Here is a 22,564-nt window from a genome sequence, read left to right on the forward strand (position 1 = left end):
CACCAACTCATCTACATATATTCACCCATCGTCTCTGTGACCAAAAATGCTATGCTATAACCAGACTGGTCAGGTTCACAGCCAGAGAACATGAGTAACTATGTGGAAATTCAATCCAAGCACTAAGCTTCAGTAATTCTATGATCTAGCCATTAATAGTGGACATTGTCTTAAAGTTCAGGCATTCTGTAACTGATTTCCTACCCCTCAAAAAATAAATTGACAACTTTTAACATTTTATAAGACAAAACTGAAGGTATAACTTATGTTTGTTAACCATTTTTAAAACATTTACAACTGCTTGTTTATTATTAACAGTAATAGAAAACATCATAGTGGTGGAAATACGCTACTGAATTTTTTAATGAGAAATAAGGTAACTTTATTCCACAAACCAAAAGAAGCAAAAGAAAAAAAACCAGGAAAATGGGGTAATTGGAGATTATAAATTCTATTCGCTTTTTTATTTGGTGAATTTGCTAACAATTGAGAATGACATCATCATACTGGATCTATATATAACATGTGAAATAAGAGTTTAATTAAGTTGGTGGCTATTTTATAAAGCCAGTACCTGGCACGTGGTAATCACTCAATAAATACTAGATAACGAAAGAATAAACAAAATCAATTTTTGACAACTGTGTTGTTTTGGTCATTTAGGTTTTTGTTTTCATTAAGAATTATGATGGTCTGTAATATATCAATGCTGAATTTTGTTTGATTAAATCAAAATGTTATCAGACTTAACAAAGAGTGTGTAGTACAGTAGCTGATTAAAATACATTGAATAAAAAAGTATTCAGGGCTGTCCCGTTGGCTCAGGCGGTTAGAGCTCCGTGCTCCTAACTCTGAAGACTGCTGGTTCGATTCCCACATGGGCCAGTGGGCTCTCAACCACAAGGTTGCCGTTCGACTCCTCGACTCCCGCAAGGGATGGTGGGCTGCGCCCCCTGTAACTAGCAACGGCAACTGGAATTAGAGCTGAGCTGCGCCCTCCACAACTAAGACTGAAAGGACAACTTGACTTGGAAAAAAGTTCTAGAAGTACACACTGTTTCCCAATAAAGTCCTGTTCCCCTAAAAAAAAAAGTATTCAATAAAAACATGTGGAAGTGCATTTTAGATGCTGTAGGCTTTTCCTCATTGGCACCAAATAGTGTTATAGACTGGCATGCAGTCTATAGCGTGTGTACATATACCCCATGAGACTTTGAAACAAATATCTAATCTAAGATGGCTTTCTAAAAATCATCAATTACAACATCTTCAAAAACACACAGCTAAAGGCTTAGGAGTCCTTGTAGTGCTTTGATCAATCTAATTACTCTGCTTGAACAAAATCTCCCTGAGGGTACGATAATCCAAGATGAATTTGTACAAAGTGGGGAAGCGTCAGGGTAATATGCAGATCAACAACATTCAGGAAAGTGGCAGACATTTCAATTAACCAACCTTTCAACCTCTCTTTTTTCACCACCAAAAGCAGCCACTGTTCGAATGGATGAAATGACTTCATCAGCTACTGACCCTGCTTTGGCATAGGCCTTCAGTTCACGGTCAGTAAACTTGGAAACACTCTAAAATCCAAAAGAAGAAAATAAAATGTGAAGACCAGGTAATTCGGTTAAGTCAGTCTGTCACTCAGTGATACAGTTAGGAGAGGAAACAAGTGGCATGGTTTCATGCAAGACTAGATTCTCGCTGTAACAGCATTCACTGAAGACAGAATTTGGTCCAAGTTTGATCCATGTTAAGCTTCATCCATGGGTATTTGATTGTTGACATATCAAAATGACTACATTAAAAGTCAGCCTCAAAAACCCTCTCACAGAGTAAGTCCCAACCAGGGTATTCTGTGAGACCACAGTGTTTCACTCATTACAGTAATGAAATTTTCAAGTCAAACCATATCTCACTTCATTGCTACTGGTCAAAGGCCATTGCATATTTCACAGACAAACATCAGAGGCAAAGACCAGAGGACAGTGCAGGCATCATATTGGGTAGAACGCAGGATGAGAGAGAGGTATCAATTAAAACATCTTCAAAAACACACAGCTAAAGGCTTAGGAGTCTTGGTAGTGCTTTGATCAATCTAATTACTCTGCTTGAACAAAATCTCCATGCAAAGGCCTGATGCTGCAGAGGGAACTCCATAGGAGAAAGCTTCAGATAAACATTATACTATGTTAACTCAACTATAAGGGCTCAACTACTACCTTTGCTTTTCACAAAAGGATATAAAAAGACATTGTACTTAATAATAAACAAGTTACTTTTTCTAAAAATGGACTAGGATAGAGTCCTAGTTAGAATTAACCAGCAAAAAAATCCCTGGCACAGATGAAGAAACAAGAAGGCGGAAAAAAGCAAATATTGTGGAAAATAAACTCACTCAGAAACTTACAAAATATGTAATACTTAGACTAAGAGAATTTATCTTCCAAGTTTTTCCAAACATTTAGCTGCAAAACTCTTATCAAAATGTTAAAAAGAATTCTAAGACATAAAATAAGTACAAGTAGTATTTTATTACAACATATTTATTTCATAGGTGGTCTACATTTTATAAAATGTTTGTGAATTGAAAAGGGAACAGCAAGAAAAGTGAGCCATTTTCACCAACATTAACATTTGAGTGTTATGAATGACACTGCAGTTTTTACCGCAATTCTTTTCTGATTCATTTCAGAAATATGTGCTGGCAGTACAGTAATGAGAAAATTAAGTAGTTTCGAATGTTATCAGTTTTATGATAATGGCACATTAAATAATCTCAAGATACTTCAAATTAAACTGATATAGGAGCTTAAAAGATGTAGACTGGGAAATGTCTAACAATGGCTCGTTTGTCAACGTAAGCATGAAAGACAGTCAAAGGCAAATAAAATTCCTAATAACTTCCAATATGCCATATATCTCCCCTCCTTTTTTTTCTTCTGCTTTTGAATCGAACCTAGTGAAGATGCTTTTATCGTTTTATACAAACATACACAGACTTGAATTCAAGAAGGAACCAGTGCAGAGCTACCACATTCCAAATCAGTGACGCATTTACAAGAATTTGAAATATGGGCACTGACACAAGAAAACCGTGCTCTATGCCTATTTCAAACCAAGTTAACCAGGCTATGTTGTTGGTCTCCAACATGTTAAAACGCGACACATGATCCATTTGAATGTATTACTCTATCCTGGGTTTTGAAAAAAACAGATTAAATGTATTTGGAGGAGAAAAAGCTGAATCAAATGTTTGCAGAATCCCAGAAAACCCTCTGTGGAAATTGAGGCTTCCCTGGAGGGCAACTGGAAAGCAGTCAGTAGGAAAGACTGTTGTAAAGCTTGCGTGATACAGTGGATTGGAAAACAATAAAAGCTAACATCTCTTAGAAATGAATTCTGTGCCAGATGTCGTGCTCAGTGCAAACATGGATTATGCCTTGAATCATCACAATGACGTTAAGAGGTGTTACCCTTATTTTTAAGACGAGGAAACTGAAGTTTTGACAGGTTTAAACGTACTTTTCTTGAGCCAGGTGGAAGAACCAGGTGGTGACCTAGTTAAGTGGAGTGAGCTCTTTTGCTATTGTCACCTTGTATTACCTGGGAAAACGTTGAGTAGTATAGCGAGTGGTTTGTAGAGACTATTTTGCTAGAAAAACAATCATCATGGAGATTGGTACCTGTTGCTCGTGGATATAAGCTTCCCACTTGAATGCTACTCTCATTTACAGCAAATTATTAGTGTGCCTGATCCCATGAACTGCTATCTACTATGTTTCCCCGAAAGGAAGACCTAGCCAGACAATCCGCTCTAACGCATCTTTTGGAGCAAAAATTAATATAAGATCCGGTTTTATATTACATTATATTATGTAAGACCCGGTTTTGTATTATAATAAAATAAGATCGGGTCTTATATTAATTTTTGCTCCAAAAGATGCATTAGAGCTGATTGTCCAGCTCGGTAATATGGCTGCTCCAAAAGATATAATAATTTCTCAATCCTTCAGATTGAGTTTTGTAACTTGGGTGACCCAAAATCCCTACTCCTACACTTTTTCTTGGCCTACATACCTGGAGAATGGAGACTTGACTAGGAAACTGCTTAGAATGGGACAGGTAGCCTCCCTCTGACACTGATCAATGGACTGGAGAACACAGCTGTGATTGCAGAAATCTCTTTTACGTGCTCATTACTGACCTGGATATATTTGTTGGGCCTTTCTGAGGGGAGCATCTGAGCTGGGGAGACCATGGGAAGCAATAAGCATACTGGAGAGTGGGTGGAAATTTGGAGTCAGGCTCCCCTGAATTTGATCCTGTTCTGTCACTCACTATCTGTGCAGCCTCAGACAAGTTCCTTTACCTCTCTGAACCTCTGGTTCTTTTATTTAAAATCACATTAATACTTTATAAGATTGTCATAAAAGTTAGAGATAATGTATATTAAGCATATAATGTATATGCCTCAGAGTGCCTGGCAAAATAGTAAATACTCAATACATGTAGTTGTCATTATTTGTTTTCAATTACAGTTGACAGTGAATATTATTTTATATTAGTTTCAGGTGTACAGCATAGTGGCTAGATATTTATATAATTTATGCAGTGATTTCCCCCCGATTAGTCTAGTACCCACCCGGCACTATAAATAGTTGTTGCAACATTATTGACTATATTTGCCATGCTGTACTTAACATCCCTGTGACTATTTTGTAACTACCAATTTCTATTTCTTAATCCCTTCACCTTTTTCACCAAGCTCCCCAACACCCTTCCCTTCTGACAACCATCAGTTTTTTCTCTGTATCTACGAGTCTATTTCTGTTTTGTTTGTTCACTTATTTTGTTCTTTGGATTCTACATATAAGTAAGATCATATGGTATTTGTCTTTCTCAGTCTGACTTATTTCACTTAGCATGATACCCTTTAGGTTCAACCATGGTTGTTATTATTAATACAATAATATTTGTGTTAATACATCATTAATCCCTAATCTATCAAATGTCATTTGATACTGAGGAATAATCAATCCATATATTGATACAGATATTGACTGAACACGCTGAAGACAAGGGACTCAAGCTTACATTTTTGGCTGTTTCTCAGAGCAAATGTCTTCTCATGGAGAGAAGTGAGAAGACATTCTTACCAGACCAATGATGGCTGCTCCAATCCCAATGAGAGGGCTGACAGAGATAATAACCAAGGTCAGTTTCCAACCCTGATAAAATCCCAGCAGGAACCCACCGATGCTCGTGGTCATGCGCTGAATGAAAATGGCCATTTGGTCGGCAATGGCATCATTGATTTTATTAATATCACTAGAAATAAGAGAGGCTTTGATCACTAAAACAGAATTCGGTCAATTCAAATGTCTTACTGAGAAATCTCAGTTTTTCCCTTTTAAACACTCCCATCTCTGTATGCCATCACCCTTGGGAAACATAATTGACTCTCACATCTTGGGAAATTTGCTGCAGCTTGGGAGACCATCAAGTCTGTCCTCTCATAGCCAAGTAAGTTTGTCTTTAACCCACTTCTCCCAACTAGTGTCCATTAAACATTGGCAAAGGCTTTTGGAAATCATCCTATTTGTCTCTTTCTTTTTTATAAGCAATAGCTTTGGTCTGTCCTGACGAGCCCTTCTTGCCTTCTTTATACCTGCTAAGTCCTTTCAGCCTCAAGATTCTACTCACACACCACGTAATTCATAAAAACTTGTATAATTCCCCAAGAAGTAATATTGTCCTCCCTGTGTTTCCAGAGCAATGTAATCAGTCTGTATATGGGTGTGTGTATAGGCAATTATTGCATTCTGCTTATAGAAAGTAGGGAATAGTGGTTAAGAGCACAGACTTCAGAGCCAGATTCTGAATTTAAACACCAGCTTTTCTTGGGCAAGTTCTTTAACCTTTTGTGCCTCCGTTTCCTCATCTGTAAAGTGGGTATAATGATAGACTCTACCTCAAATGGTAGTAATGAGGATTAGCTAATAATATATAAAACAGTGCCCAGGATATAGGAAGCAATCAATATGTGTCTGTTCTGATTATTTGCTTGTACCTTTTATTCTCCTACTAAGCTGTAAATTCCTTGAGATTAGGAGTTTTGTGGTTTCTCTTTATGCCTTGCAGACGCTAAGTGCTCCAGAATATTGGTTAAATATAGTTACATTAAATTCACATTCCTGGGAACATCTCTATAGTGTCTTGTCCAGATGGAACAAACTGGGTTTAGGACTTGATAGAAAAAAAGGACATTACCCAGAGATTAGAGAATTGTATTCTAGGAAAGTTATGTATCTGTCCAAGGTCACAGTAATAATAGGCAGGATGAGTGCTGGAATCTAAGGGTCCCAACATTCAGTCTGCTTTCATTTTCACTACACTACACACTCTCTTTCATCAGACTTCAAAGTTCAATTCAATAGGGTTCAACTAGTTCTAATTACTCAGGACTCACTCAGAATTACTGAGGGGGCTGTTAATGACCCAAACTAAAATTTAGGTGTAAAGTGGATTTAAATCCAGTTTTTTTAGTTTGACTCTTTCTCAAACTATTATAGATTTTTTTCTTTTTGTGTTTATGTGCAGAAATTACCTCAACAGACGAAGCACAATAATTTGTTCTAATTGTATTGTTTTTCTAATAGATACCTACATTGTGACATTCCTTCAATTTCTCTTTTTGGGGCCAAATAACCCTACTTTCTTTTAAACTCTGTTTATAATACTTCATTTCTAATATTTGAATCAAGGGCTTACTAACCATATTGTAGTATTCTGGCTTTCAGTTTACAATGATCATATTTGATAAAGCATTACCTATGAAAAAGCCATGCCACCTATAAAAGCCCAATGTAAAAGACCAAAAAAAATTTTAAAAATAACTGAAAATGTTTCCAATGCTTATTTAACTTAGAAACAAGACTTTTATTACCCCCAAAAATCACACATACATTAAAATGTTCTACCAGCCACTTACTCAGAAAATCTTGTATTTAGCTCTCCCACTGAATTGCAGTCGAACCATCCTATTTCCATTCTCATTATTTTCCTAAAGTAAAATTTTCTCATCTTCTGTACCTGACGAGCTGAGGCAATTACCCAAAAGCATATCTGTAAATGAAGCAAGGAATGTTTAGTTTTCAAATATTAAAAATAGCCATTAATTCCTTCTCTTTTCAGAAGAAAATACATTCACTACAACAGTTGAGGAAAAGAGGAAAGTAATTCACAAAAAGCGTCTTCCTAGGAGTTAAGGTGTGAGTGCTGGCATCTGCTCCTCCAAGTGGAGGTGAGCAGAGTAACTGCGAACAGGGAAGCAGAAGATTTGGATCTGAATCCAGCTCTGCTATTTTCAGACTTAACCTTATTGAGCTTCACTTTCCTTGTGTGTGAAATAAGGCTCACAGTGCCAAAAAGTAAGTTATTGCTCTTAAATCTCTATTTCTGCAGGCCAATTCTGAATGAATTATTCCCCCAAAAGCCTGCCAACAAGCATTTACGCTTTGTTTTCAAGCTGTTGGCCAATGATTATCAGAGGAAGTAAGACACAAACTATGTCATAAACAGGGACTCTTCTGAGAGTTCCCCCCAATCAAATAAAATAAGCCTGTCATTAAAATTCCCAGTGCCAGAATGGGAAAAATTGATGCAATTCCTTCTTTGTGGAATTCTTGAATGAATGGGAGGTGGATACATTAATTTTTTTCTATAGAAGGCAAAAGACGAAATATTTTTCTTCCTTAATAAACGTTAAGTAACTCAAGGCCCTTCCACGGCTTAAATCTAGAATATGCTCTAGATTCAGTCTACAGAATTTGGGTTGGAATTCAGTTTGGTGAGACTTTAGGAATGAAAGAGAAAAAGAAAATGAAATTTGCTTTCCTCCAACTCCCCATGCCCAGCTTTCTCCAAACCACTCATGTTCCCTCTACAAATACACCCATCCTGTCTATTTCTCAGTTTAAAAGAGAGGGTAAAGTGGGGAGTGCAGGGAAGAACTGGACATTGAAACTAAAAGTTTATTCTCCATCTCTCCATCAATCGTAACTGCTTGTATTCTCCTCCACAATTGAGAGAAAGAATCCTTCCTATTCTCTCATTTCCCACAAAATAAGTCTGAGGTCTTTAGGACTTCTGAATAACTTAAAAGTTAAAGAGTACACTTTGCATTTCTTTGAATGTCTTTGAACACAAATGTTGATCAAGAAATAAAGTAGAGGTGCTACTAACTTGAAAATATCCTGTGATAAGTACTGCGAAAGCGGTTCCAGCATAGTAACTGGCAAATTTGATCATTTCACTTTCAATGTCCAGCAACCTTCAAAAGAAGGGAAAAAGTGTTAAGATTCACAAGGGATCAAGCTTCCAAGAATCACATTTGTGGGTACAGAGGAATTTAAAATATATGTATATGTTTCTGTTAAATATGGGTAAGGTATTTTATCTGTGTAGAATTATAATCAATCCAACCAAATCCCTAAATAGATCTCATGGTACCAGTCACAGAAAAGAGGCCCACCCCCTTCATTTTTACAGGCAGAGATGCTATGGATGTGAAACAATCAATTGTCAGTTGCTGGAACCCAGAGGACCCTAGATGGTAACACAAGGCTCTGTTTACTGAGTTCCCTTCACTCATGCTCGTTATACGTTTTGTTTTATTGCCATCTTGCACTATTATTTAATATCTTTATTGAATATATTTATATTGAATATATTACATATAAATATATATTACATATACTTATTTTTTTTGTTTGTCTTGCTAGTAAATTAAGCTGCTTGCTCACACTGCCTGAAGCCTGGTATAATAACTTCCACAGGTATTCAATAAATGTTTCTGGAATTTGCTTTGACTTTCAAAATACCAATGAGGAAGAGAAATAACTGCCTTGGTCAACCCTCTGACAATCTCCAAACCAGCTAATATGTCTGTGTTCAGCACATTCCCAGTGTTTCGTGATGATTTAAGGGAACCCTAAGAATGAACATCATCAACTTATATATATAGATAGATATATACACATATATATATAGATATATACACATATCTATATATATATACACACATATATAGAGATAGATATATACACATATATCTATATATGTGTATATATCTATCTCTATATATCTATATATATATATATATATAGATATAGATATACATATGTATATATGTGTATATTCACAATTAGAGGCTTTTACAAAAACTAAGTATCTTTGTATACAGTGTATAATCTAGTATTACGAGTAAAGCTACCTAATGTATAAATGAGTCCATACTCTTAGTTTTCTATTTGTGAAATGAAATTTGGGTCCCCCAAAACAAATCTATGAGCATTTGTCAAAAAGATTTTCCTAGACTTCCTGTGGAACATTAGTTCTACAGTCAAAGCAGAGGTAGTAAATCACCTGTCATGAAAAACACAGCTGCCAGTTATAAACAAACTCATGTGGGTTGAGAGCCCTGAGCACTGAGCCAGCCCCAGGATTTACCAGAGCAAAGTTCAGGAGAATTATGTCACTGCTGGGTGGTGTGGAAAGACATGTGTAGTTTATGATTCTTTTCATTCCTGAGGCACCCCAAACATAAATGTTTAGCTCATTTCTATTTTATTCTTGAGAAGACTACTTGAGACTGTTTCTGGAACAACAGGGCAAACCTATCAGAAAAACAGAGAGGAAGGAATAGAGCAGGCTGGCTGCAGGCTGGCTTAGCTCCTTTGACTGCACATCAAACTCTTCATTATCTGTGGGGCGGAAAGCTCTTGTGATTAGAAAATCCTGCAAAGGATTCTATAGTGTGCAGGTGATTTGGACCACAGAATGGGCCCAGCAAAATTGACATACCATACATCCGCTTGAATAAATTAAGATTCCCCTGACTCATTTGTTGAAAAACAACGAGGGAACAAGATGGCAATTAGAGGGAAAGGAAAGAGATATCTTACAAATTATTAATATATAAGGATTCTTACCTTGCTTTTTATTTAAAAAATAAAATAAATGCATCATAAAATTGAGTCACTCAATTTACACCCCAAGGTTTCCAATTTACTAAAGCCATAGGTTTTTCATTTGAAATACCTAGGAGATCTGCATGGCAAGGGGCATTGCTTACGAAGGAGTTTTCCTTGCAGTGGTTGCCATGCACGGTAATGGTAGTACTGACACTAGAGGGAACGTCAGCGCCCACTCTAAAGTGACTGTCAACAAATGATGCTGGAACAACTGTCTATCCCTGTGGGAAAAGTTGGTTCCCTACCTCACACCATATTCAAAAGTTTACTCAAAATGGAGCATAGGCCTAAATATAAGAGCAAAACTCTTAAAAATCTTACATAAAACATAGGTATGAATCTTCATGTCCTTGGATAGGGCATTGGTTTCTTAGATGTGACACCAAAATCACAAGCAACAAAAGAAAATATAGATAAACTGTACAACAACAAAATTACAAACTTTAGTACTTCAAAAATCATCATGAAGAGAGTGAAAAGTCAACCAAAGAATGAGAGACAAAATTTTGCAAGCCATATATTTGATGAGACTTATGTTTAGAATACATAAGAACACTTATAACTCAATAATAAACAGACATGTAACCGAATTTTTAACTGAGCAAATGATATGAATAGATATTTCTTCAAAGAAAATGTACAAATGGCCAATAACCACCTGAAAAGATACTCAACACCAGTAGCCATCACCATTAGCCATGCATATCAAAACCAAAATGAGATACCACTCTGCACTCACTAGTACAGCTATTGTATTAGTTTCCTTTGACTGCTGGAACAAATTACCACAAAATTGGTGTCTTAAGACAAGAGAAATTTATTTTCTCATATTTCATGAGGCCAGAAGTGTAAAATCAGCTTCACTGGGCCAAAATTAAGGTGCTGACAAGGTTGTGCTACCTCTAAAAACTCTAGTGCAGAATCTGCTTCTTGCCTCTTCCAGCTTCTGTTAGCTGCTGATATTCTTTGGCTTCTGACATCACTTCAATCTTTTCCTTTACACTCATTTTGCCTCTCCTCTCTATAGTTAAATCTCCCTCTGCCTCCCTTTTAGTAACTTTAGGACACTTGTGATTGCTTTTAGAGCCCATCCCAAGATCTTTAACTTAATCACATCTGCACAGACTCTTTTTCTCACATAAGGTAATATTTATAGATTCCAAGTATTAGGACCTAGATATTTTCGGGGGCCATTATTCAGCCTGCTAGAGCTACAATCAAAATATAGATAACAACAAGTGTTGGTTAGGATGTGAAGATACTATATCTCCCATACACTGTTAGAGAGAATGTAAAATGGTACAGTCCCTTTGAAAAACAGTCTGGCAGTTCCTTAAATGATTAAACATATAGTTACCATATGACCCAGCAATTCTACTCCTAGCAATTCTTAGGTATATACTCAAGAGAAATAAAAACACAGGTCCACACAAAACCTTATGAAAAAATGGTTATAGCACCATCATTTGTAATAACCAAAATATGGAAACAGTTTAAATGTCCATCAAATGATAAATGAATAAATAAAATGTAGTACATCCATTCAAAGAAATATTATTCAGCAATAAAAAAGAAGTGAATTACTAATTCATTATACAACATGGATGAGCCTTGAAAATGTTACACTAAGTTAAATAAGGTAGTCAAAAAGGACCACATACTGTATGATTCCATTTATATGAAATATTCAGAATAGGCAATTCTACAGTGACATAAAATGGATTAGTAGTTGTCTAGGGCTGAGGGCAATGGGGAATTATAGAATGACAGCTAAAGTGGATAGGGTTTCTTTTTTGTGGTAATGAAAATGCTCTAAAATTAATTGTGGTGATGAATGTACAACTCTGTGAATATAATAGAAACCACTGATCTGTACGCATTAAATGGATGAATTATATGGTATGTGAATTGTATCTCAATAAAGTTATTTTTTTTAAGTGTGTGGTCTTAAAGTGTCTTAAGTGTCTTACTTCAAAAAAGAGTCCTTGAATGCATAAGCTCCATGTACATTGCTAAGAAAATAGACTGAAATCTGAGAGAAAGTACAGGCTCAGATATCTACCTTGATGCATCCCTATGTGGTACAAGTAAAAACGTGAGCTTCCCAATGGCTGTGGTAGTCAGCCTCCAAGGAGCCCCTAATGATTCTTGTCTCCTGGTATTCATACTCTTGTGTAGTCCCCTCCCAAATTGTACCAGGGCTGGTCTGTGTAACCAACAGAATACGGCAGAAATGATGGTATGTCACAAGACTGCGGCTTCCATTTGAGTGTTTACACTTTAACTGGATAAAAGTAAACTGCCTTGTGGTATTTGCACTTCCTCTTCTTTCATCGTCTTTCATTCTTTTACCCTATCCTTTGACTATTCTGAGCAAATAAATTCTGATCAGCTAATCAAGAGGCCTAATGTCCTGTAATCCTTTTCAGTATTATTCACTAAGAGCCATTTGAAAGGCTTTTTCTTATAAATTCCGTCCAATGGATTACAACTGATGTGTGGAAACCAGTATTATGAAAGAGAAAACCCAGCTCTTACCACTACACATGCATGCTTATGTTGATAAAATCATTGAGTTGCCCTGCATAGTCCAAAACTAACACACATATTATAATGAGTGGAGAAATTGTACTTTTAGTGATTTTTTTTTTTCAAGAACGAAAGTTGTGAAAGAGTTGGGTAATTTGGGAGGTATATTAACTACTTACAGGTAGAAAAATGTCCTCTCCTTTTTCCTCTGTCCCACCCAAGTCCATTTTCACAGCGATGTTACTACATAAAAACTAAACAACCAGTAACTCAGGAGTGTAACAGTATCACATCAATGACCATAATAGCAATTAAATTACTGAACTCATCAAAGAAATTCCTGGTAAAGAAATAGCCTAAGAAAGGTGTTGTCTACATAATTTCAGTTATTGTATGAGATTTGTTTTTAAAAAAGGGCAAATGTCCACTGACATGCTTGGTACCGTGTGGATTCAGTCAAAGCCTATGAACTTCTGAAAGTCCTTACTTGTTTTGCACTATTTGTTCACCTTCAAGTATATGGCTCAGAAAGGTGCGAGTAAGGTGTAGCCACAGTTAATTCCTTTCTAATGACTGCTAGTGATGCAGACATTAAAGGTAGATTCATTCTTTAATTCATCTAATAAATATTTATGAGCACATCATATGATGGATGTGTCTCTAATTTTTGCCCCTCTAACGGTTATTTCCAAATTTTAAGACATAACAGAATAATAATAATAATAATAATAATAAGTTATAACAGGATATACTTTCAGGAATTTTCCCTTGAAAAAATTTATCTTCCTGAGTGTCATTAATATTTTTGGATCAATTTACACCATACAGAAGTCTGAATGCATTTCTTTTCAAATGGGGAAGTGATTAACTTTACATTTTGTAGTCATATCACTGTATAAAAAGCAGTTCATTATTGCCCTCCAACATAAATGAAAGACTCAAAAGACTGTCATTGAAAAGAGTCTCTCTTTTGTGCAAACTGTTCTGAGTCCTATTTCCAAATTTAGAAAAGAAGCTTACATATTTAGACATTAAGAAATGTATTTCTCTGGGACAGCCGGTTAGCTCAGTTGGTGAGAGCGCGGTGCTCTTAACAACAAGGTTGCCGGTTTGACCCCCACATGGGCCACTGTGAGCTGCACCCTCCACAACTAGATTGAAACAACTACTTGACTTGGAGCTGATGGGTCCTGGAAAAACACACTTAAAATAAATAAAAGTTTACAAAAGACAAAAAAAAAATTTATTTCTCAGGAGTAGTCTTAGTATTTTTTAAAGTGTAATTCTGCACCTTTATGTTATCCTGTACTTTTCTCCCAAGCACTAACCAGTTTGCAACCACATATTTATCTGAATGATCATTGGTTTGATGATGGTTTCGCTGACTAGACCTAAGCTCCATGAAGATAAGGACCATGACTCTTAAGATAACCACTGTATCCTTGACACACAAGTGCCTGGTACATGGCTGGTGTACAAAAATTTTGGTTGAATGAGTGAGTGAATGAAAGATTCTAAGAGGAGATAATATTATGCAAGTGTCAGTGATTTAAAAGGATTTGTTCATGATCTGGAATCAAGCCTGTAGACATTTTTAAAAATGAAAGTGACAAAATATCAATTCATTTGAGGGAACTGTTCCAAGTATCTATCTAGCCAGGATGTGCCCAGCCTTTGATTCTCAAACCTGAGTGTGTGGGTTCAAACATGCCAATCAGCTTGTTCTGGCCCTCGAGAAATTCATGTTTCTGTTCGCTCTGTTAGATGTCATTCCAGCTCAGTCAATGGAATTACAAGTTTTGAATTACAACTTAAGATACGAACTAAAAAAGTAAAAAATGAAAAATAGCAGCCTACCCACAGCGCAGTCCATTTGTCCCGTTCTGGGGCAGGGAACCGTTGGTCCACACTATGGTGTTATTCACACATGCTTTTCCAGGGATCTGGAGTTCTTGCAATTCAGTGTCATAGTCAATAAAAACATCTGTCATGGTGCCAAAAATGAGTAGCACGCCTGGATGGGCTAATCCATGGAGAAATGCGCATAAACTTCCCACCGACATCAGCCAAATGTCAGTCGTTGAAGAAAATCGAAACTTGAAAAACAAAGGATTCAGAGATCATCTATGGGTGAAAAGCAGGAGAGGTAGGAGGACTATTTAATTTTAGTGACTAGATTCTGATAAATAGTATTCAACACCAAGTTCTGTGGGATCATCTTAACTGAACAACAGATTTCTCACTAGTTATATCAAAATCAATAGTATATCAATTATCTAAAACATCACACTCTTACATTATTAGTCTGTGTTATTTCTTTCCTAGTCTCTAAACTCAGTCTCTTTATCTTAAAAGCTGACTTTAGTCTTAGCCATATATCCACAACTTAAGGGGGAAATAGTCATGGGCACTGATGCCATTGCCATGTATATATACTCTCTGGGGCATTCAGCAATAGCATAAATTGGTTCCCAGAACTGATATTGACAGTAAAGATGCCTATGTGTGCCTAATAATGCCTCTACCCTGAGCAAATCTGGAAAAAAATACCTATACAATGGAATTTCTAAACACTTGTCATAAGAATACATATAGATGATATGATTACTGTGATGATTTTCTTTACTAAAATGATAATTATGGGCTTAGTGATTGTTTCCCAGGACAATTTTTGATGTGCCAAATAGAAATCGTGTGTTTAATCAGTAATATATTTCTAATTACCAGTCAGCATGTTATCACAGAGACAAAGTTGATGACTGAAAAAGTAATCACTGTAGTTAAAAACCTGCCAATATGACTAAAGATTTAACACCTCCTCCATGATCTGAACAATTCACAGTTGCAAAACGTATGTCATAAATCAGCACAGTTTTATTACCAATTGAAAGAAGCCAACTTGACTGCTGTCACCTTTCTTCTTATTTTGTAACCTGTGGAGAAAAATATAGGGATTTACTTGACCATCCTTTCCAAACAATAAGAAATTCTCACTTGGTGGTGATTTTATGAGTCATTCTTTAGAAAGAAAACAAAAACAAAAACAAAAACAATAAAAGGAGCCCACTGGCTGAGAAATTCTTGCAAAACCTGTTATCTTAAAAACAAGCTTCTATTCTTCAGATTTACCTCTTCTAGAGATTTCAGTGTAGCTAATCTCATGTTCAGTAGAGATTCATTGAGGTTTCTCTGAGAGAAAATAAAAAAGTACTCTGCACTCCAATAAATAATTATTGGCGCTCAAACTTGACCCTTGACCTATTTCTACCTACATTTTCTTGTGGGTAAGTTGAGGTGGTTGGATTAGCTGATTTAAAACTCCTTCTATCATTTAAAAAGATTTATAACTATATTAAACAAAGTTGATATGATGAAAAATTCCAAAAACCCTCCCATACTTTCCGATAGAATCATATTTCCTTAGTATTTCTTGTTCATTTCATTTCTCATAAATTTCTTATTCATTTCATTTCATTCATTTCATTTCTCATTCTTATACTTAACCTGCCTTTGCCTTCTCAACTCCAGGGATCTCTACTTCACCTGAGTCATGCATTCCTGGATACACCCTGACCTTGTTTTCATCAGGAACAACTCTACTCCATCGCAGGCTGGGACTATCCTGGCATCTTGTTTTCTCACTTCCTTCCTCCTTCCACACCTATTTGTCACTTCAGTGGAGACCTGCAGTCCCTTATACCCTTCATTTAGTATAATTGCTAAAACCCATCATGATTTTGCTTCCTTCCCCATGCATTCCAGGTGAATCACACTCTCATCTTCATCCTCAATTATTTTCCTCAAATCCTTCCTTGGAAACTCATCTCTGCATCTGTCCAGCTGTTTGCCCTCTCCTCCTGAAGCTAGGCTCTGGTCCTACTGGAGGCAGCCTCTCCACCATGTGAACTGATGTCAACATATGCCGTGCCTTGCACTTGGTTGCCCTCCCTAATATTTCTTTCCAGGTCAGAGTAGAAGCCAAAATCCTTGCCAAGACGCCCAAGGCCCACCATGATCTGGCTAATAGGCTCTCTGACCTTGTCTCCTCAAACTAACCTCCAGTTCTCACCACCTGAGCCACCTGGTCTCTTTGCTTACCTTCGTTCATACCAAATTTGTTCCCACCTCTGGGCATTTGAACTTGCTATTTTCTATCACCAGTACTCTCTTCAGATAACTGCATGGCCAATTCCCTCACTTCCTTCAGATCTTCCCTCAAAAGTCATTTTCTCAATGGTGCCTTCCCTGACCAAAGTCTAAAATTTCAACTTTCCCTGCACATCATTTCATATCTCCATTCCATGTTTACTTTTTTATTTGTAGAAAGAAAGTGATAATCACTAGCTACCATACTATATATCTTATTTATTTACAGTGTTTATTATGCCTCCATCACTAAAATGTAAGCTCCTCAAAGGCAGAGATTTTTACCTATTTTGTTCTTTTCTGTATCTTCAGCACCTAATTTTAGTGCCTGACACCTTAAGTAGGCACTCAATTAATATTTGTGAAATGGATGAATGAATGAATATGATCTGCAGCCTTAGCACAACCCACAACATTGTACTTCATCCCTCTAGAGATTGTTTCCATTACCCTCAGCATCTTTTTCAAACTTTTTTCTGATCGTCTCATTCTACATTACCACATCTATTATCTATTAGGAGATTGATTCATCTCCTGCTAATGTTACCACACCTAACACTTCCCTCTGCCATGAATTAAAATTTCTTAAATACCTTCAACCGCTCCCTTTCCACCACCTCTGTTTCAGAAACTTGCCGGGTGCCTCTCTTCTGTCTTCTAAACTAGACTCCATCTAATCCTGCCCTCATGCCAAAGTATGATTAAATGTTTTATATGAGAATTTAAACTCTTAAACAAAAATGTCTAACAATTAAATTTTAGGTTTCTACTATTTGCCTGTGGGAAGAATTTTGGATTTGGGGACCTTCCCGGTGCCCACGGAATCATGCGTGTCCAACTTTACCTCTGTCCACTTCAGTCGAAAATTCTGTGGTTTTCCTAGATACACAGGGGAGATTTGGGCCTAGTCCCGAAGGATTTTCCAAACGGTTTTTCAAATCCAATTATAGCAATGTTTTAAAGAGAAAAAGAATTGATTATCTATACTATTTTACAGGAAGTGCAATGTGCATAAAAATATCTTTTTTTTTGTGCCATTTGTAGGAATATTATGGAGTTAGACTAGAAAAGATGCACTGTTGAAATAATCACTTACCGTGAATTCTTGTCATTGTTATCTGTCAGAATAAGAACAATGCATAAAGCAATTAATAATAACAAAATGCAAGAGTCATTAACAATTTTACTCTGGGAAACATTGCTATAAATTACTTTTATTCATGGAATATTGCAAAATGGTTATTTGTTTTTCTCCTTTCTTCCATTCTCTCTCTCTCTCTCTCTCTCTCTCTCTCTCTCCATATATATATATATATATATATATATATATATATATACACACACACACACACACACACACACACACACACTGATTCCCCTGGAATTTTAATTTAATTTAATTTGATTAATAAATCAATAAAGACACATTATAGTATATGTGGAGATTAATATCTTGGGTTTTGTAATCAGATAGAACTGGATTAGGACTATGGCTCCATTCATTATTAGTTATGTGATCTTTGCCATGTTTTAAAAAATTTATCCAAGTCTCACTTTCTTCTTCTGTAAAATGTAAAATCATAAGATTTGTTTTAAAAAAATAAGAATTGCTTAGTATCATCTGTACTCACTACTGGTACTAGTGCTACAGGCCCCTTTCACATTTTTTCATTCTGACCAACACAGTCTTGGTACAGTTCCTCTCAGGGAACAACACTCACAAAATAATTACTACTATAATTAATTATAGCAATATATGAGTAAAGGTAGTAATAATAGCCAATGTTGGAAACAATCCTACTCTACTCTGCCTAGAAAAAAAGATATTTATAGATGAGATACTTTCATTCACCCATACTTCATGCATTTTTACCTTAGCATTTTCAGACATTCCATTACATGCATTCTAGGAAGAACCACCCATTCGTGTGTAAGGAACACATCCAGTAACAGTTCTAAATAGTACTGATAATTTTTCTCGGCCCCTTGAAACTTCACTACCTTATTCCACTTTTGTTCTAAACTTTCGTTGTACAAGAAATAGTGAGAGAAAAAGGCCACATACCTGGTTCATCTGACTCAAAACCACGATTCTCCTCTCCAAATTTCTTCACACTGCGAAGAATTACTGGGTCAGACATAGTAATTGCAATCTGCAGCCAGTCACCCTATAAAATAAAATAAAAGAATCATTGCAATTATTGCTTTCCTCTTCTTTAACAACTTAGCCAAATGAAAGGAAAACTTGGTTCAAGAAATAGCCTTCACTATCAATCTTAGACAAAAACAGGTTTTTTAAGTTGTTAGTAACTCCATGAAAGAGTCTAATGATTAAGAAAGATAAACCCAAACCATCGATTATGATTTTTTCTTGCTGATGAATGGATAGTTACTTTTTATTTATTTGTTCTTTCTGCTTATCTGTTCATTCTTTTTCTTTCTTTTTTTTCTTCCTTTCTTCCTTAATCTCTCTCTTTTCTTTTCTTTTTTACAGTAAAAATAAAATAAAATAAAAAACACTAGAAGGGCACAGCCAACTGGAGACATTCTTGAGTCAGTATAGCTAACAAAAGATACTCAAATACTAGTGGGTAGCCTTTAATGCTCCTTTGTGAAAGATCCAGGATACAGTAAGTCCAGTGTGGACCAGAAGAACTGCCACTCAACTTATTTTATAAAACATGTATAACTTTGACATCAAAACAAACAAGAATGTTATAAAAAAAATTAAAGCTATTTTCCAAATAGATTTAAAACCACTAAATGAGATATGCTAAGTATAATTCATCAGTTTATGAAAGCACATAAGGAACAATGTTGAACCCAGGAATATCGTGATTGTTCAATATAAAAAAAAAAAAAAAAAGAAGATCATTTTGATAAATGCAGAAAAAGTATTCAATAAAGATCTGTATGTATTCCTGATTCTTAAAATCCTATAAAATTAAAAGAATTATTATTTTGCAATGAATAAATTTTAGGAAATGATCAGCAATGAGTATTAAAACCATTAATTGAAATACTGGCAAAGATTGAACATCCAATAGTACAAAGTGTTGTGAAGATGTAGAAGAAAGACATTATATTAAGTCATCATATTCCCTTAACATCCTCTTGCCTATGACAATTTCTCATAATTCGCTTATTTTTAATGATTTTGACTGTTTTGAGGAGTATTGAACAGTTATTTTGTGGAATGTCCCTTGAAATGGGATTCATATGATATTTTTCTCATAATTAAACTGGGAGTCTGTATTTTGGGGAGGAAGACCACAGAGGTAAAGTACCCTTCTCATGACATCATTTCAAAGGTACTATGAACACGATAGTATCTACCAACATGCTTTAATAAAAATTAAAATTTTAAAAATAAATTCAATATTAAGAAGCAGAGTGAAAAACATGATTTAATTAAGTAGCTTATGAGGCCAGTACATATAAAAAAATTAAATGAACCACATTCAAAATTATTTTATTCAACAAAATTTGTTCAGTATAGCAGTATTACATTCAGAGACTGCAATTTTAAAATAAGACATTTTTTAAAAATTCAGTCTCCAATTACATATTCCCTGGCTTAGTTCTTCATTTAAAAAGGTGTAAATATTTGACAGTATTTAGCAGCCACTGGCATAGTGTCTTGCCTGTGAACTTCAGAGTCTCACAGATCCTATGGCTTCACTCTATGTTACCAGATATGTTTTTTAACATATTTCCAGGCCCTAATTTCTCTGTCTTTCGAGTGAGGGACTGGTGGTGATGGTGGTAAATCCCACTGTGCAAGACTCATGTGAAAATGAAGTAAAACTGTTTCTGTACATTAACTGGCACAAAGGGAGAAGGTAAGCTAATGTTCCCTTTGCCTTCCAAGCTTAGAGATCCAGTACCCCATCCCACCTCCTGTTCCCTCCTTCTAGTGTCATTTGTAGTAATGTATGCTCTGTTAATGAGGAGAATGCTGATCAACCAGCATACTCTTTTTGGTTTCACTCTCTGTCCTCTCAGCAATTCTGTACATTAGGTCTCACATTAGATTTGCTTACTTTTTTCTTCTTTCTGAATGCAATGACTTTTGTGATCTCTATTTTGCTATTAAAAAGTAGTATTCTCAAAGACAAAAATTCATGCATAGCATGGATTTCTATATGCATAGCAATGTCATGCCCTTCAACTAAAGACCACCAGGAATATACCTGTACCTGAGCAATCTGGATTTATTACTCATTGCAGCAAAAGAAAACATACTGTGGAGGACCGTGCATTTCTCAGAAAGAGGGTGTTAGGAAGAACATATTATAAGACTTGGGTTTTAGTTAGGTGATTTGGGAAAGGATCCAAGGAAGTGGAGGTATGCTCCAGATTGGATGCTGTCCAAAAGCCAGAGTAATTTTAGGGTTAGGTAAAGAAACAGCAGGAACTCATTTAGCAAGAGAGGGGATGTTTGGTATTTTGTAGGCTGCTCAGTGACTTTGTTTTGTCCTGTACATTGGACAAAATTATGAACTGGGCTTACTTTTTCTCATTTTATCCTGGTCTTAGAGTGACATTGTCTGAGGTTGGTGAGATGTTTAATTTTATGTGTGAATTTGAGTGAGGTAAGGGATGCCCATATAGCTGGTGAAACATTATTTCTGGGTGTGTCTGTGAGTATGTTTCCAGAGGAGATTATCGTTTGAATCAGCAGAAGATCACCGTCACCAATATAGATGGACATCATTCATTCAATCCTTTGAGGGCCTGAACAGAACAGAAAGGCAGGGAAACTGGGGGTGGAAGAACTGAATAGACGTTTTTCAAAAAAAACATCCAAATGGCCAACAGGTATATGAAAAGATGCTCAACACTCATCACCAGGGAAATGCTCATCAAAACCACTATCAGACATCATCTCACACCTGTTAGAATGGCTACCATCAAGAAGACAACAGACAACAGGGTTGGCGAGGATGTGGAGAAAGGGGACTCTTTTGTACTGTTGGTGGGTATATTAGTTCTGCCACTATGGAAGAGTATGGAGGTTCCTCAAAAAATTAAAAATACAACTACCACATGATCCAGCATGTGGGTAAAATAACAAATACAATAACAGAAAGAACACACTCAAAGGAATTACCAGCAGAAGAAGCAGAGGACTGAATCAACAACATAGAAGACAAGATAGCAGAAATCACCCAACTGGAAAAACAGAAAGAAAAATAGAATAAAAGCTATGAAAGTAGCTTAAGAGACACGTGGAATAACATCAAGCACAACAACATGTGCATAAGAGGAATACCAGAAGGAGAAGAGAGGGAGCAAGGGATTGAGAATATATTTGAAGAAATAATGATCAAAAACTTCCTGAACCTGGTGAAGGAAATTGACATACAAGCCCAGGAAGTGCAGAGAGTTCCAACCAAGATGAACCCAAACAGGCCCACACCAAGACACATTATATTTATAGTTAAAATGGTAAAGATTAAAGACAAAGAGAGAATCCTAAAAGCAGCAAGAGACAGACAGCAAGTTACTTACAAGAGAGCTCCCATAAGACTATCAGCTGACTTTTCTACAGAAACTTTGAAGGCCAGAGGAAGTGGCAGGAGACATTCATAGTGATGAAAAACAAAGGCCTACAACCTAGATTGCTTTACCCAGCAAGGCTATCATTTAAAATTGAAGGAGATATAATGAGCTTCCCAGAAAAAAATAAACTCAAGGAATTCATTACCACCAAGCCAGCATTGCAGGAAATGTTAACAGGGCTTCTTTAAGCAGAAGAAAGATGAAAACAATCTAACTAATGAAGACCAGAAATACAAATAACAAAATAGCAATAACTATGCACCTATCAATAATCACTTTAAGTGTAA

At 36.0% G+C, this 22,564-nt stretch overlaps 1 protein-coding gene across 3 annotated transcripts in view; it reads right to left on the reverse strand.

Annotated features, from left to right (window-relative positions):
• Positions 1 to 22,564, reverse strand: part of ABCB11 (ATP binding cassette subfamily B member 11) — an 80,741-nt gene that overhangs the window by 48,367 nt on the left and 9,810 nt on the right. For 2 of the 3 annotated variants that reach the window (XM_019727371.2, XM_074337581.1), the window contains exons 2-9: positions 18,778 to 18,880; positions 17,809 to 17,830; positions 15,448 to 15,499; positions 14,424 to 14,662; positions 8,248 to 8,335; positions 6,995 to 7,128; positions 5,160 to 5,331; positions 1,456 to 1,580 (exon numbers count right to left, since the gene is read on the reverse strand). In XM_019727371.2, coding sequence (XP_019582930.2) covers positions 1,456 to 1,580; positions 5,160 to 5,331; positions 6,995 to 7,128; positions 8,248 to 8,335; positions 14,424 to 14,662; positions 15,448 to 15,499; positions 17,809 to 17,830; positions 18,778 to 18,853 — 908 coding nt within the window. In that variant the 5' untranslated portion in view covers positions 18,854 to 18,880. Of the gene's footprint in view, positions 1 to 1,455; positions 1,581 to 5,159; positions 5,332 to 6,994; positions 7,129 to 8,247; positions 8,336 to 14,423; positions 14,691 to 15,447; positions 15,500 to 17,808; positions 17,831 to 18,777; positions 18,881 to 22,564 lie in introns of those variants that run through there. The other variant, XM_074337573.1, reaches the window with a different exon arrangement.

The sequence above is a fragment of the Rhinolophus sinicus genome, linkage group LG01 (assembly GCF_036562045.2).
Source record: "Rhinolophus sinicus isolate RSC01 linkage group LG01, ASM3656204v1, whole genome shotgun sequence".
In the NCBI taxonomy this organism is placed as follows: domain Eukaryota; kingdom Metazoa; phylum Chordata; class Mammalia; order Chiroptera; family Rhinolophidae; genus Rhinolophus; species Rhinolophus sinicus.